The sequence below is a fragment of the Hemibagrus wyckioides genome, linkage group LG18 (genome assembly GCF_019097595.1).
Source record: "Hemibagrus wyckioides isolate EC202008001 linkage group LG18, SWU_Hwy_1.0, whole genome shotgun sequence".
Taxonomy (NCBI): domain Eukaryota; kingdom Metazoa; phylum Chordata; class Actinopteri; order Siluriformes; family Bagridae; genus Hemibagrus; species Hemibagrus wyckioides.
Genome location: NC_080727.1, coordinates 14,419,069 through 14,437,015, shown reverse-complemented (window position 1 = coordinate 14,437,015; position 17,947 = coordinate 14,419,069). Strand labels below are relative to the sequence as shown.

Genomic DNA, 17,947 nt, shown 5'->3' with positions numbered 1-17,947 from the left:
ATGTATGACTGTACTTAACACAACAGGAAATATAAAATGTGGCCTGTGTAATAGTTTGGGCTTCATTTTTGGCATGTCATCCCAGTGATCCACTGGTGTTTTCTCCTAACTGAATTGACTTTTTAGTTCAGTTAAAATTTTGAGTTAAGGAGCACTGTTAAAGATCAAGAAAACTTACTAAAGGAACTGCTCACAGACTGATTAGATATGTAAAACATAACCACTACCAAAGACATGCAGGAACCAGTCCAGCGACCAGCTTGCACAAACATGAGCTGCATGCTTCAGAAAAGCTTGTCTGCGATCTCATCACAAAAATATGCAACACAGCACACTGATAAGCAACAGGCGTTCTGAAATACCCTGCTGAGAGAACTCTTACTACAGAGGGTAAAGCTTTGCTGAGAGAGAAAATAGTCATGTCAAGAAAAGAATACAGTGCTCACTGTTACGTATAGAGTTAATTGTATTACACATCTGGCAGTTGTGTAACAGCTAGTGTTACTGGAAACATTGTACAAATAGAGAGATGAATGGATTCTATTAAATATCAGCCAATCCTGAAAGCCAGTAACCCAAAGTCAGTGAAGAAACTGCAGCTGAAAAAATGAGAGAAATGAAGAAAATCTGAACTTCAACTACTTGACTTAAAAGAGAAAGCTTTAGGAGTGGGCTTCACAGTCCAGAGACTTAAATATTATTTAATATGTAAGGGTAGGTCTCAAATATGCTGTGCATGCAAAACAACTGAGGAATATTTCTAATCTAGAAGCATTCTATTAGGAAGCTCTGGCTTGGAAGTTGCAAATTCTGCCAAAGTGCATGTTACTAAGTACATGCCAAAATTTCAGTATCTTCAAAATGTTCAATTCAGCAATGTTGCATTAAAATGTGCAGAAATATGTCATCTTTTGGTTTGCTCCCTACAGAGGTTGTGCTAACTTTTTCATATAATTTCATAATGGGCCAAACTTTTGTGTAAGACACACACACACACTTTTATTTCATTCCCAGCTTTCACTTAAGGTACAGAGAGCTAAAGCAAGAGAAAAGTAATAATAATAATAATAATAATAATAATAATAATAATAATAATAATAATAATAAAAACAAGTCTCCTCTCAACACTCCAATCTGAAAAACAAAAACAACGTGGTAACGTGCTCCAGCCCACTTCCTGTCACCCTTTTGGTAATTGGGGTTACATCAGAATGAGGCCAATGTAAAGGGAGGAATTACTCTGCACATCTCTGATCTTCCACTGAACTGAAGATCGCAGTAAAACACAAGATGTTGACATGACAGTTGTTCAAGAAATCTGAAGTGAACCCACCGTGAAATTGTCTTCCTAAGCATAGTCAGTGGTCAAATTAAACAAACCTAAGCATTGTACACGACGCTTGATGGCATGTGGAAAGTCGAGACTGTGGTTATGGTTGTATACTTCCTGTGTCAACAGCAAATGCTGATTCTTGTTCTCACTCACGGAGCAAATTCACAGCATTTAACATCATGTAAGGAATGAAACCCTTTGGGGTATGTGGTGTGATTTGGCTAGACCTGAAGCACATTAACAGATTATTGACACCACAAAGTGATTATTTTCCCTTAATGGCACTTCAGTGAAAATAATGGCGTTATTTTTCTTTAATTACAATTTTTATCCATGTGTAGTTATATTTAAATGGAAAATGATCAATTATGATACAGCAGCTATAAAGTCGCAGTTCCTCATCGGCCTCTTTTTCTTTCTCTTGAAGTTAACAAGACAAAAATACGATCAGCTTGGGAGGGGCTTGAAATCCTGATCTTCTGATAAGTGACCAAGAGCTTTTAACCACTGAGCGTCCACAACACCTTATGAACACTCAGATTCTGAAGGTTTTATGTATATGTGATAATATATGAATATGTGTAACATTTTATGAATAATGTTCCTCCCACAATCATCAATAAAATCTAGTGGGAAAGTGTGTGATCTGTCTGGGAAAGCAGTATGGGGTCTTGTGGTGTCTATGAGTGTTTAGATAAAGGCATCTGCCTTGGCCTTTCTAATTTAAATCAATACTTTTTAGATGTCTTGGTACAAAAGATTCTCTTCACACGTTAGCTTTATGAGTGACACTGAACTGACTCACTTCATATCAGCTCTGAATCTGACACATGGAGGTGTTGTAAGTACAATTTTCTCACTTGCCTAAAATGTGGTCGATCAGCCAAAAGTTTGTTTAGTGTCCAATGTGTCAAAATGTCCAGAGCTTTTGATTCTATAGCTACAAGTATGGCTAGTGTGGCTTTAGCTCGTGAAAGGCTACAGCAGGTGTATTTGTGGCATTGAGTAATTTGATAGTACTATGATTGTTTATCATACTGTAAATGATTATTTATCATGCTGTTAAGGTCAAGCTGTTTCCTCATTGGTTTTCACACCAGCCTGACACTATGCAGCACAGTAATGACACACTTAACTGAGTGTGACTCAGAGAAGATGACTGGTTAGCACTTATGCATTTATTTTTCTCCATGCCCCTTGCACAGGAACAAATGCAAAAACCTCAAGGACTCAAAAAGAAAATCTGCAGCTTTTTAGCAGCTTGGTTCGGCTCTTACTGTTCAGCTCTGCTCTCTCTCTCTCTCTCTCTCTCTCTCTCTCTCTCACACACACACACACACATACACACACACACATACAAAAAGACAGGTGAGTCATGTTAATTTGCTCACTCCCCCTAAATGAGCCTACCTCACCAGCCACACTAGTTGCAGTTTATCTCACCTAAATTTTTTCTCTAAATATTTGACGCAGACCATGTCCAGTTTAGTACAGTATGGTTCTTCTTATGGCACAAGAAGAAGAAGGCTTTATTATTGCCACACATACATTACAGCACAGAGGAATTCTTTTCTTTGCATATGCCAGCTTAGAAAGTTAGGATCAGAGTGCAGGGGGCAGGTAAGATACAGCGCCCCTGGAGCAGGGAAGGTTAAGGGCCTTGCTCAGTTGCCCAGTAGTGGTGCTGGGACTTGAAACCCCAATCCTCTGATCAACAACCCAGAGCCTTAACCACTTGAAACAGCACTGCCTGATAATGGCACAGTCCATACCACAGTGCACAAAAAGCCACAATGATTTTGTGCTGTTGTGTTTTTTAACATAGTGTGACTTAATAAACACAAACAAACAGAACAGTGAGCAGCCAACTTTTTCCCATCTTCAGAACACAGCATGGGAATTCAATTTTCAATTCAATTCAGTTCAATTCAATTCTATTTTATTTGCACAGCGCTTTTAATGATGAACACTGTCAAGGCAGCTTTACAGAACATAAGAAACAAAAAACACAAAAAGTCCTAGACGTTAGACAAAAATCATTCCTAGTGAGCAAGCCTGAGGAGACTCTGTGGCAAGGAAAAACTCCCTTAGAGGGTATGAGGAAGAAACCTTGAGAGAAACCTCATCCTTATCCTCATTTGGGTGACATCAGAGAGTGTGATTATAAATTATTCTAAACACCGGAGAGCGTAATTATAAACAATGTCCTTTCTGCAGTTATGTACAGACAGTTGTGTGATGCGGATACAGCATATGTAGAAGGTTATGTGTGTAAGAGGTTGTTGCCGCACTGCACCTCGCTCCCTCCGATCCACTAGCACTGCCCGACTGGTCCCACCATCTCTCAGGGAAAAAGGTAGGTATTCATCTAGACTCTTCTCTGTTCTGGCACCGAGGTGGTGGAATGAACTTCCCCTAGATGTCCGTACAGCAGAGTCTTCAAACGACGTCTTAAGACCTACCTTTTCCTGAAGCACTTAAACTAGCTCTTATCTTTCCCTGTTTATGTATTGTTATATGTTTAATAAAAAAATAATAATAATAAAAAATAAACCATCCAATTTTAGGCTAATGGTATCCTAAGTCTGTAACCTATTGAACCAGTGTTAATGTTTTCAATGATAGAGACTTAAAGCACTTTTGTATGTCGCTCTGGATAAGAGCATCTGCCAAATGCCAAAAATGTAAATGTAAATGTAAATGTTGTCGTCCTCAAAGTCCACATAGGGTGCGCAGCATTGCATTAAATACTCAAATCCTCACGAACCCAGCTGGAGCTGGTCCATCTCTGAATGCCTCAGGATCCTCACAGGGTTGGCCTCTTTCTACTGGAGCTGGCACAATCTCTAGATGTCTCGGGATGGGTAGAAAAAGGGAACAAGTGGAGAAAAGTGGGAAGATGAGATCGTGGGAAGATCAGGCATGTTAGTAAGACGGCTTGTGATCCAAGTGCAAGGCCACCTTCATAAAGACTTTTCGTGTTGATCAGAAATGTACCCCTACAATTCATACTAATAAGCACTGTGTACTGATGCACAGCACACATCAAAGCATAAAGTACTGTACATATTAAGTTCTGTTTTCTGTTAACGGTAGTGTGGTTGGCATTATTGAAACCAAGGTACTGTCATGGTCACCATGACAACCTGTATGGAAAAAATAGTAGTCCTGTAGTAACAGTGACATACCATAAGGGAACCCTGGTATTGTTTATACACAGGGAGAGACAGGTAAAGGCACTCTAATAAAAACATAGTAAGGTCGCGTTTACTGAAAAGTAGCACAGTAAAGCTATGATAGTGACATAATTCTCAAGAAGAACCACACTAAAACCATGATAGTGACATACTTCTCAAGAAGAACCACACTAAAATCATGATAGTCACATACTTCTCAGGAAGCACCACGGTAAAATTCTGCCATCAGGATTAACATAAAATACCAGAATAAAACGATGGTAACATCAAGTTGATCATTCTTAGCAGAAATATCATAAATTACCCTGAAGGGTCGTAGTAAAACCATAGCAGTGCCATGGCAACCGTAAAGTTCCATAGTAAAACTCTTAATTCTTTTTTTTATCTTTATTTATTTATTTTTATTTTACTATATTTGTCCTTACATCTCTAGCTTGGAACTGTACTGCAATTTATTTAACTCTGTCTGATGGGAAGACAGTCATACATTATTTCACTACATGACATGCTGTTATGGTTATGTATGTTACAAATAAAATTAGAATTTGAAAGCACCAGAGCAAAACTGGAGTAGCATCATAGTTACAATGAAGTATTAATTACACCAAAAGTTTAAGCCACAGCATGAATATGGTGATAGCAAACACATGGTACAGTCATGCTTGCCTTTAAGTACTATGGTTAACCACAGTTAACCATAGTTAAACCAGACTAGCATTATGGTTACTAAGAAATACCATTGTAAAAGCACAGTAAACCACAGTTACTGAGAAACAGTTATTTTGCATAACATGGATATGTTGTTAAAAAAATATATATTAAAAATTTTTTTGCTTATTTATGGTTTTTGGATGCTATAAGCAATATAGAACTGCAAGCCATGTCCCTTACAAATAAACATCTAAAAATGAAACGACTTGAATGATGCACAATATTTGTGGTAATGGGGTGTTTTTTTCTTTGTCAAATTGTGTCAGTAATAGTGACTAAAACGCTACAATTTGACTTCTCAAGAAACTTGAAGAGGCTAAGGAGCTGGAAATGCTGTGTATGGGGGCGGGGGGGAGATAGTGAAAAGGGAACTGGGTGGAGTGAGAGGGGTGCGGGATGAAGAACTTGTGCTCTCGAGTGCGTCTGTGGGGGCGTTTGCTGTGGTTAGCTGCTCAAAGACGAGAAAGTGAGTACGGCGACGGGGAAAGGGGGTAAAGCACCCCTGCTCAGTTAGGCTGTGCTTTGTCATCTCCTTCTGAAAAAATACACTGATTGGTGCATTTAGTCTTTCACCTCACTGCCGCTGCGGTGGCTCTCGAAGCGGCCCAACTGCGCCGACTAGACAGTGAAAAGTTGTGCAGTACTGCCAGTGCAAAGCATGGTGCTATTCAGAAGAGGTTTTATGATACAGGATGAGAACGTCAAACAAACCCCCTGAAACCACACACCCATCACTGGAGGCCCCTATCGCACACACCATCTCTGAACAACAGCTTCAGTGCTTGCTTTATCTGCACACAGCATTTTTCGGTGCTTACCATTTGTTAACATTTCTACTTTGTTCTTTTCCAGTTTCATATTTGTCTCTGGTTGCGGTCATCCTCCTCCAAGCTCCTCAGTTTTCATGGGCTCAAGCTTCATGCCACAGGATTGAAGGTTGTCCATGTGGGATGCTATAAGTGCATTACATACAGTAATGAATCCACAGTGCTGTTGAATTCTTGTGTTGATTGAATATTCTCCAGCTGCAAGGCAAATCACTGGATTGTATTACTGTGTTTACACATTAGAAGCAACATTCTGTAGTTTCTGTGGTAACAACTGTGAAGTCCTCTGTAGTAACAACCTCACACAGGGACTTATAGGGGACCTCCTGTATAAAGGTCAAAAAAACTGAGTGTATTGATCTGGCCTTATGCTGATTAAATGCAACTCATCATTTTCCTGTGTAGCTTTAAAGCCTCACAGCTTTAACCTCTGACTTTTACCAAGCACTAAGACTCTTCTTTAAAACGTTTAAAGTGCATTTAAGAATAAGCTGTCTTTTTAATTTTAGCCTTCTGGGTTTTCGTGGAATTTAATAACAAATCCTTAATGAATCTGACAGAAGCCAGTCACAACGGAGTTCCATTATGTGATGAAGTTTTCCTAATTAATTGTAATAAGGATTTTTACATTTTTACATACATTTTACATGAAGGTTTGTCACCTAAATCCTACACACACCTGGATATGAAGCAGGTAAATGTAGGGGTTAGAAAGTATAATATAAATCCAGCTGATTATGAGATGAGAGAACTGAATGGAGATAACAATGAAAGATAACACGTCACAATAGCCAGATGTGTAAGAAATGGAACAAATTGTACTAGAAAAGCTCACGACGCATGAACATCAGATCACCACAGCTACGTGCAGATGGACTCATAACACAGGCACCTGTCAGCAAGAAAACTTTAAAAACAAGTGAAAAACAGCTGAGGTGACAAAAAAGGTTGTACAGCCTGAGAATTCATTAAAAGCAAGGACGCTTGTTTGTGACCTTACAGGTTTTGTTTACTTCGTGAGTTTGTAAATGGTTTTGCTCAGCTGATGACTTCCTGTTCATTTGTGGTAACTAACTGAGCAGAAGATATGCCAGAGAGATTGAGGGTGTGTTTAGCAGTGTGTTGTGTGTTGACTGGAACCGTTAACATTGTGTTTGTGGATGGGAAGGAGTGCAAAGCCACTTTCACAAAGGCTTGGTGAAAAAAAAGCCACAAGCAGGAGGAGAGAAAGAAAGTAAGAAAAAAGGAGAGAGAGATAGAGAGAGAGAGAGAGACAGAGAGTGGGAGAGAGAGAGAGTGTGTGTGAGAGAGAGAGAGAGAGAGTGAGAGAGAGAGAGAGAGAGAGAAAGGAAGACGGAGGTTAGGTGGAGTGCATGTCTGTATGTATGCACACATTGTGGAGTTGTAGCTTTGCCAAAATTTCAATGTAGTATTTGTAGATTTGTCTACATTGGACACAAGGTTTTATATTTATATATTCAGTAACCTGTAGCACTGCTCATCTGGATTAATAGACAAGACATATCAGGCATATATTCTCTCTGTTATGTTCTCAGACACAGGGATTCTCCAACTTGTGCATGCAGTGACCCCTTTAACTGTGCTCCACTAACCCTCTAACCACAGATTTATTTAATGAATTTAATAATATTCCAAAAGTATCGGGCTAATTATTTAAATTCAGTTTTATTTGCTAACAATGGATGTTGTCACAAATCAGCTTATATATAAAAAGAAATAAATCTAGGATATTTGAATAAGCAAGCCAGAGGCAATAAAGGCAAGAAGCAACTTACTGATAATATGAGAAAGAAACCTTGAGAGGAACTAGACTCAATAAGAAACCCACCCTCATCTGAGTGACACCAGAGTGTGTGATTATAAATCATTTACCAAGAATAAATGTGTACTATAGGGTCAATAAACTGAAGTTATGTAACCAGGAAAGTGATTCTACTATTGACATGAATTCTATTTTGTTATCAGCTGTTCACTGATGGAAACTTTAGAGTAAAACTCTTTGTAGCAACAGCTAGTCTTCAGCCATCATAGCAAGATATCTCAAATGATATCTAAAGACCAATCTTACCATCCATAGCAATCCCATGTACCTTTAGGCTACGGTGTGGGCCGTCCTCAGCAGTAGCGAATGGTCTCATAGGGCATCAGAATGGATCATGTAAGTCGGGAGTGCAGAAGGAGGCAGGATTTAGGACCACATAAACAGAGAGAGAGAGAGAGAGAGAGATTAAATAGGTACTGTAATATTTTGCGTGTGTGTGCACTTGCATATGTCTTTTTGTGTGTAACCTATCACCCTGTTTATGCAGGTCATAGTGCATAATCTAGGATAAACACGACTATAACTAACACCTATGGGCTCAGGCTTTATCTTCCAGAACTGTGAGTTTCGTCTCACACGTTTGGCAAGAGACGCACATTTTCATGCTCTGTTCCAAGCCACAGAACACCAGGGTGGCTTGGAGGTGCATTTTGATTATATCTCATACCTTTGTATAGCACAAAATGATTACAGAATCATTACAGATAGTGTTCTGGGAAATTCACTTCAACACCCTTACTCACAGTTCCTTAACAGATTCACTCTAACTCTCTCATAGTTAAAACTCCATTTATGCTCTTAAGCATTTTTCCTGGTTCAGCTGCGGAAGCACACTCAGACACTATGTTGTTGTGGTACACTAGCTCCAGTTAGTGTAAGTGTCTGAAAGTGTGTGCTCATTATGCAACATATATCTATATCTAAGTATAGATTGTGCTGTGTACATCAGTCGCATGGGATTCTTTAAAAATTTTATTTAAAAAAACAAGCTTTAAATGGAGAATTTAATGGATATATTAATTTCTATTTTCTATTTTCTAATTTATTTTAATATAATTTTTTTTAATATTTTGAGGAATCAGCCGTAGTCTTTCCACCATCCCTGAACTTTCCACCAAACAAAACATGTACACTACCAGTCAAAAGTTTGGACACAACTTTTAATGTTTTTGTTTAGGGATTTATTTTCTCCATTCTAGAACAATACTGGAGATTTTGAAATCTATGAAATAACACACATGGTCTTAAGTAATCCATATGTAGTGACAACAAAAAACAGTCAGTTGTTATTTTAAGACACGAAGGTCAGGTGTTCTGGAATAGTTCTTGCGAGAACAGTATTGTCAAGTGCATTTGCAAAACCCATCAAGCACCATGATGAAACTGGCTCACATGAAGACCATCCCAGTAAAGCAAGACTAAAACTTACCTCTGGTGCAGAGGTCTAACCTCAGATTAGAGTCATTATGAAGGCTTTACAGAGCATCAGTAGCAGACATATCTCAATATCAACTGTTCAAAGGACATTATTGTGTATTTCGGCCGCCTTCAGCGTTGTTTTACAATGTAGAAAGAAATAAACATCAGGAAAGACCATGGAACTAGAAGATGTGTCCAAACTTTTGACTGGTAGTGTAGGTCCTTAAACCTTAACATCGATCCATCCATCCATCCATTTTCTATACCCCCTTTATTCCTAATTAGGGTCACGGGGGTCTGCTGGAGCCTATCCCAGCACACATAGGGAGAAAGGCAGGGGTACACCCTGGACAGGTCCCCAGTCCATCGCAGTAAACCTTAACGTTCAAAAACAAAACATTAAATTAAAAATTCAAATGAGCAGTTAAACAGGGTAATAATGATACAAATTAAATAAATATAATAACTTTGAGAATGGAAGGTTATCATTTCCAACACTCACTGTGCTCACTGCATCCTCAGAAAAGTGTTTCTTCTGCTGTTGTAAGCTCATCTGCTTCCAGAGATGCTTTTCTGCTCATCATGGCTACAAGGAGTGTTTACTTTAGACTTATAGTCAGCTCAAATCAGTCGTGTTTTCTAATCGTGAACGCGTAAAATGTGACATGATATCAAGTGAAATTCCAAAAAAATTCATTCAGTTCATTTTGAAAATGTTCTGAAAAATATTTCCATACAGTCTTGCCATCTTCAGCTCTGAGGTGTATCTACTGCCTCTCACTGTTTTTTTTTTCTTTCTTTTTTTTAAAATCACACCATCTGTGTAAAGGTGAGAGACTGGTGGATGTGAAAGTTCCTAAAGATCATCAGTTTCTGAAATACTCAATCCAACCCATCTGAATCAGCACCCATGCCATCAGCACGTTTTTAAAAAACAACTTGAATTCCAATTGCTAATGCATTTTGTTTTCTAATTGTGTACTTGATATAGTAAAACAAATAAATTAAAAAAATAAAATAAAATAAACAGGCTTTCCTGAACATTTTCTTTGGCACACTATAAGATGCACTGTACTGTATTACTGTACTTAATATTGCCAAGAGAAAGAAATGCTGATTTTTACTTTTGTGACACACAAAAGTAAAGTAGGTATCTCTGTCTCATCAACTGAGGTAAAAGTCATTTGCATAGTCTTATCAGAGACTCATCATTTCCTCCCTTGGCTGATCTTTGGAAAAAACTACTGATCAATACAGTTGGTTCAAATATCATGCCATTTAGTAACACTTTACAGTAACCGTATATGAATAACCATGCACTAATACCTGAAATAAGACATAAATATGAACGAATGATGAGTTAAGGCATGTACTAATCCCAGACTCTAACTGAGCGAGTCTTAGGAATTCATGCCTCAATAACAACACCTTAAGTACATGTTAGTACATGTATAAATTAATGTGCAGAGCTCAACAAAATCACCCATGCTTTATATGAAAGAATGTGAATGGGCACAGATGTTTTTATTTGAGGGGTAGTGGATGGAATTATGAAGCAAAAGCACAAAAGAGAAATAGGAGACTGTTCAGAATGATTTAAAACCGGGAGAAATGATTGACGTGAGTCAAAGACAGCAACATCTAAGACTAAACCACCGGGAAATAATCTTATAGAACCCTGGTTTAATGTTAATAGATTGTAGTGTCTGTTGAATAAATAAATGTTACTGTATTATTTTGGGGCTGTATAGCTGCAGACCAGTCAGGGTGTCCATGCTGACCCCTGTGCACCGCTGAAAGCACCAACAATGGGCATGTGAGCATCAGAACTGGACCACAGAGTAATGGAAGAAGGTGTCCTGGTCTGATGAATCACATTTTCTTTTACATCATGTAGATGACCGGGTGCCTGTGCATCACTTTCCAGGGGAACACATGCTACCATGATGCACTATGGGAAGAAGGCAAGCCGGTGGAGGCAGTGTCATGCTTTGGGCAATGTTCTGCTGGGAATCCTTGGGTCCTGTCATCCATGTGGATCTTTCTTTTACATGTACCACCTACCTAAGCATTGTTGCAGACCATGTACACCCTTTCATGGAAACGGTATTCCCTGATGGCCATGGCCTCTTTCAGCAGGATAATGTGCCGTGCCACAAAGCAAAAATGGTTCAGGAATGGTTTGAAGAGCAGAACAATGAGTTTGAGGTGTTGACTTGGCCTCCAAATTCCCCAAATCTCAATCCAGTCAAGCATCTGTGGGATGTGCTGCACAAACAAGTTTGATCCATATAATACTTTTACATGATGCTTGCTGTTGTACTATTAAGTCTGGAGGTTTGGAGCTGCCGTTAAACCATGTTCTCATTCATTCCAAATAAAAAAATTCAGTTGGTCTGTGTGGGTAGTAGTTGGTTAGAGTGATGTGCATTTCATACAGACCCTAAGGCAGCTGGTAAACTCAACGTTTTGACCCTTTTTTAACACATTTGCCTTTTTATCACTTTAATGACGCAGATACTGAGAAATGTGCTATCTATCTATCTATCTATCTATCTATCTATCTATCTATCTATCTATCTATCTATCTATCTATCTATCTATCTATCTATCTATCTATCTATCTATCTATCTATCTATCTATCTATCTATCTATCTATCTATCTATCTATCTATCTATCTATCTATCTATCTATCTACACTATATTGCCAAAAGTATTCGCTCACCTGCCTTGACTCGCATATGAACTTAAGTGACATCCCATTCCTAATCCATAGGGTTCAATATGACGTCGGTCCACCCTTTGCAGCTATAACAGCTTCAACTCTTCTGGGAAGGCTGTCCACAAGGTTTAGGAGTGTGTTTATGGGAATTTTTGACCATTCTTCCAGAAGCGCATTTGTGAGGTCACACACTGATGTTGGACGAGAAGGCCTGGCTCTCAGTCTCCGCTCTAATTCATCCCAAAGGTGTTCTATCGGGTTGAGGTCAGGACTCTGTGCAGGCCAGTCAAGTTCATCCACACCAGACTCTGTCATCCATGTCTTTATGGACCTTGCTTTGGTCACTGGTGCACAGTCATGTTGGAAGAGGAAGGGGCCAGCTCCAAACTGTTCTCACGGTGTTGGGAGCATGGAATTGTCCAAAATGTCTTGGTATGCTGAAGCATTCAGAGTTCCTTTCACTGGAACTAAGGGGCCAAGCCCAGCTCCTGAAAAACAACCCCACACCATAATCCCCCCTCCACCAAACTTTACACTTGGCACAATGCAGTCAGACAAGTACCGTTCTCCTGGCAACCGCCAAACCCAGACTCGTCCATCAGATTGCCAGATGGAGAAGCGCGATTCGTCACTCCAGAGAACGCGTCTCCACTGCTCTAGAGTCCAGTGGCGGCGTGCTTTACACCACTGCATCCGACGCTTTGCATTGCACTTGGTGATGTATGGCTTGGATGCAGCTGCTCGGCCATGGAAACCCATTCCATGAAGCTCTCTGCGCACTGTTCTTGAGCTAATCTGAAGGCCACATGAAGTTTGGAGGTCTGTAGCGATTGACTCTGCAGAAAGTTGGCGACCTCTTCGCACTATGCGCCTCAGCATCCGCTGACCCCGCTCCGTCAGTTTACGTGGCCTACCACTTCGTGGCTGAGTTGCTGTCGTTCCCAAACACTTCCACGTTCTTATAATACAGCTGACAGTTGACTGTGGAATATTTAGGAGCGAGGAATTTTCACGACTGGATTTGTTGCACAGGTGGCATCCTATCACAGTTCCACGCTGGAATTCACTGAGCTCCTGAGAGCGACCCATTCTTTCACAAATGTTTGTAAAAACAGTCTGCATGCCTAGGTGCTTGATTTTATACACCTGTGGCCATGGAAGTGATTGGAACACCTGATTCTGATTATTTGGATGGGTGAGCGAATACTTTTGGCAATATAGTGTATCTATCTATCTATCTGGCTTCATAATTCTCAATTCATGTTGATTCTCAAAATAATTTGAACAAAAAGTGAATGAAGAAAAGACTCCTGAAACGAATTCAGAGTAAGAAGGCTGAATTATAAACAAAGCAAAACAATGCGCATTCTTGTCTGCATACACCGATCAGGCACTACATTATGACCACCTGCCTAATATGGTGTTGGTCCCCCCTTTTGCTGCCAAAACAGCCCTGACCCGTCATGCACTGTGTATTCACATTTCTATCAGAACCAGCATTAACTTCTTCAGCAATGAAACATAATGAGATCCGTAGCATTTTAACCAAAAATAGAGCTCTAAAGTGGGCAGAAACAGCAGATTTCAGCACTTTCTTTCTCGGGCACTGTGGATTACAGAGGATTGTGTTGTTGAAAGGCTACTGAATATCTCTTTTTAACCATTATAACATGGTTAAGTGTCCAGAGAACATATAATGCATGTCAGTCACTGTTTTCTGGAGCTACTGGGCACAGCACAATGTAAGCTCTATGTATTTTAAGTTTTTGTGCAGATTGAGACCTCTGGTGCTCACACAGTGCAATTGCATGAATATGCATAATTGAGAATTGATGCATGAACATGAGATGAACCTAACTTTATGTTATAAGAAAATAATGATGGGGCGGTGTGTCACCAACACCACCTGCAGTTGATTATTTTAAATAAATGTACATACATTATTAAATAAAATAGCATGGCAGCTCTACCTCACACCTATGCAAGAAGAATTTTATCCATTGATTATGTAAACACTGCAGTTTAACATTTTATCACCATATACACAGTAAACAGTTGTTCCCTGCCAGTTATTTGTTTCCCCTTTGTTACAAAACAAAATATTAGAATATATCAAAACAAGTCTAGTGACATAAACCTCCACTATGTAGCTGCGCTAATGCAGGAGCCACAAGAAAATGTATCAACACCTTCTGACCCTTTTACCAGCACTGACATGGACTTTTTCAGTATAAACGAATCCTTTTTTTTTTTTTGCTGCAAGTCTGATATAAAATGAATCAGGTTTCTTGGGAGACATTATTTTTTCTCTCTTGGATAACCTTACATAGACTTTTAGTGGTTGAACAAGCACTTTGGGCTTCTCAGACAGCAGAAATGGGTCTGATATCAGCATTTACTTTAAAGACATTTGTGTGTTTTTTTTTCTATTAAAACATTGCTCCTAGTAAGCTAGCTAATAACAGTAATAAAAAAACTACAAATTCTAAATATGAGCCATAAAGCACCATTGTGGAGTGTGACATGACAACAGGTATGGGAATCTCTTCCAGGTATGGGAATCTCGTGCACGTGCAGTATGATAGGAACGTTCCACTATTCATGAATCATGGGGGCAGCATTTAAAAAGATGTAATAATAATGTTAAAATCTTAATGGTTATAGACAGACCATACAATATATGATAGAAAAGTAATAAGTACTATATGATTTATATAGGCTTCTTGGTATTTGTTGGGGCCCCCTAATTCCCCGGGGCCGTAAGCGGCTGCTTACCTCGCTTATTGGTTAAGTCCGCCCCTGCATGACAATGCTGAATGTGAGAATCCCAAAACAGGCTGAAATGTTATTTTGGCCTCTGGTAAAATGAGTTAAATTGTCAGGATCTATGAATTTACATGAACAAAATGTGCCATCTCACATAACCAGTATCAAAATTTGCATCATCATGAATTCTATAACAAACCAACCTGTTAAATTACTGTTACACTATCAATAATGACAACTGTAGTCACTACTATCCTAATTGAGCTAGCTAGTCTAGTCCACTTTTTTGTTGCCTACAATGTTCTCGAAAACGGATCTGATCCTTTATGGATTAAATGGTTCCAGAGATCAGACATTAATATATCAGTCAGACACGGGTTTCTATTTCAGAGACTTTAGTATGAACAGATTCATACAGCATTTGTTCAGACATCACTATGGCATTATTATTACATTTCATGACAAGTGGCCGGAAAGAGGTCTGGAAAAATAACACCCGAGAAAATATATTCCTGAAAAAAATATACACACAGTTTTCTCAGAGTATGTAATGAGAGACACACAATCAGATGGAAGGTTTATGTGTGGACAGGGTTAGTGTTAGTCATACAGGGGTACAGAGCTACACATCACAACGATAATCCTCAGTGAAAGAGGGAAACCAGTATGACATCCAGTATGAAAGCGTTTTAGCTGAAACATGCCTGATGACAAACATGCCTGATTACAATGTACACGTATTAATCACAGTGCTGTGAACTGAACCTTCCCAAAACCTTCAAATTAAAATTGTATAAAGTAATAAACACACAGGGATGATGTCTGCTGTAAAATCCTTTTACCTGTGAATAATAATAATAATAATAATAATAATAAAACATTCACAATGTAAATATATCCATTATATATTTACATCTGAATAATAATGTGTGAAAACAACACTGAAATCCACAATGTTCTAATTTTTATTGCCTTTAAAAAAAGGGTAGAAAGTGGTTTTTAATGAAACCGCAGCCCCTGATCATGCTGTTTAAGAGTTGAGAGACAGACAGAATAAACCATGACCTGGACAGATGTGTGCTATTTACACCATGTCTGTTTTTATGGCACAGATATATGTATGAAGGAAACAAAAAAAATCTGAAATATTTTTGCAAAAATATACAGTAAAAAGGAAACATGTTGCAGCTATATCAGACAGGATTAGTTATTAATAATTTTCTAATAATGTTCTGGCATGGTTTACAATATTGTCACGCTATTGTATTTTTCTCAGGGATCTTCTTTGAAGTATTACAATTATACAATTATATTGTATAATATAATATAATATAATATAATATAATATAATATAATATAATATAATATAATATAATATAATATAATATAATATAATATAATATAATATAATATATATCGCACTTCACTGTTATATATCACCTTTTCTGAAAGGGACACATGCAGTGTTGCTATAAATTCATCCAAATTCAGGGGTAAATAAATCAGTAGTGTGGGAATTAGCCTGTGATTTGAAGAAAATGAAACTGGCTTTCCTAATGACTGTAAACTTAATGCATTTCACGTTGATGTGGCATACTCTGATGCTGTAACTCACTGATGTGTTATTAGATTATCTCACTTACCACTGAAGTTGGTTTCTGGGTAACCAAAACACAAACTGGCTTTGCACTAGGAATTTTACTAACCCTATGGGCTAGGTAGTAAATTTATGTTCTGTCTACCTCAGTGGTAATGGAGATAATCTGAATAAATCGTGAATCTGAATCACGATATAATGGCATGTGTGTACAGGAAGTGTGCAACGTTCCCAAAACTGATCGTCAGCATGACGAAATTAAAGAAAGAAACAAAAATAATAATAATAATAATAATAATAATAATAATAATAATAAAAAAGACAGCATGCAAAAGCATATGTTATAGCTAAACCTGCTTGTTTCTGGAATTCTAAGTAGAGTCTCTTTATTTCCTGCATTTCACTTGCGAAGACCTTTTCAACACATACAAATTTCCCCATTTACCTCTCATCATTTGTGCAATAGTTTGTATCTGGGATGTCTTGTCCTGTCCTGTCTCCTAGACCTCTTCTCTGCACCACCATACAACTGCTGCTCTCAGGCTTCTCACTCTCCTCCAGTGTGTATTAGAAGAGCTGCGCTAGATTCTGGCTGATCTGGCATAAAGAAAAGGATTCATTGCAGTCAGGGAAAATGATCTTCATTTGGAAGGTTTAACCTGGCAGCTAGGAAAAATTCATAGAAAGTAAAGACCAAATTTAGGAGGAGTCAAACTTGTAAACGGTAAGGAAACAAATCTGCACTAACGCTTACTTAATATCTCATGATGTCTGGAGTTCAGCTCTTACACACATTATAACCTGCCTGTTTTACCCCAAACAGTAACCAGAGGATAATAAGCTGGCTCATAGGAAATTATTGGGATTTCCACATCTTTTCTGAACACCTCTCAACACTGTAATTCTTCTATCAGAATGACTCTCGCTAGCTTTGTCATGGTGTTGGTCAGGGTGTTAGTTTGCTGGTTGCTGAGGCTGTGCTGCATGGGGTTTGCTCTCCTCTCTGCTCTCAGGCTGACTCGGTTGAGCTCAGGGAGAGAGAAACAGAAGAAGCAGAGAGATGTCAGACTCTGCCGAGGAAGTCCAGGTTGAGAGAGGCAGGGATGTGCAGGGTCTCCAGGCTCAAAGCTGAAGGAGTGTAAGGGAAAAGCACGGGGTACGTGTGCTTTGTGTCCACCAGGAGCTGGTTGTTCTCTATACGGCCTTGTAGAAGATTCTGGAAATAGAAGATTCATCAGAGATTCATTGCAAAGAAAGAAAGAGAAACTGGCGGCTGTCAGTTATACATTACTCAGAGTTTTAAACAAATCATACAAACATTTAAAGAATGTGTAAAAATATGAATTTTTAACATTTCACATATGAGGAAGTGGAATGAGAAGTTTATATTTCTTTTAACTGTAAAAAATAAGGAATAAAATATTAGTGGTGTGTTATTGAAGGAAATTTGAGAGGGATTTGATGCTGTCTAACGGAGGTATTGCTGAAGACAACACTTTAAAGTTGATTATTCTCCTTTAATAGCATGTC

General features: G+C 38.6%; 1 protein-coding gene across 3 annotated transcripts in view; it reads right to left on the bottom strand.

The window, feature by feature from the left end:
* Positions 1-15,198: 15,198 nt before the first annotated feature.
* The window catches only part of myo5b (myosin VB), a 75,603-nt gene continuing 72,854 nt past the window's right edge, over positions 15,199-17,947 (bottom strand). For all 3 annotated transcript variants that reach the window (XM_058415712.1, XM_058415714.1, XM_058415713.1), the window contains one exon: positions 15,199-17,633. In XM_058415712.1, coding sequence (XP_058271695.1) covers positions 17,481-17,633 — 153 coding nt within the window. In that variant the 3' untranslated portion in view covers positions 15,199-17,480. The remainder of the gene's footprint in view (positions 17,634-17,947) is intronic.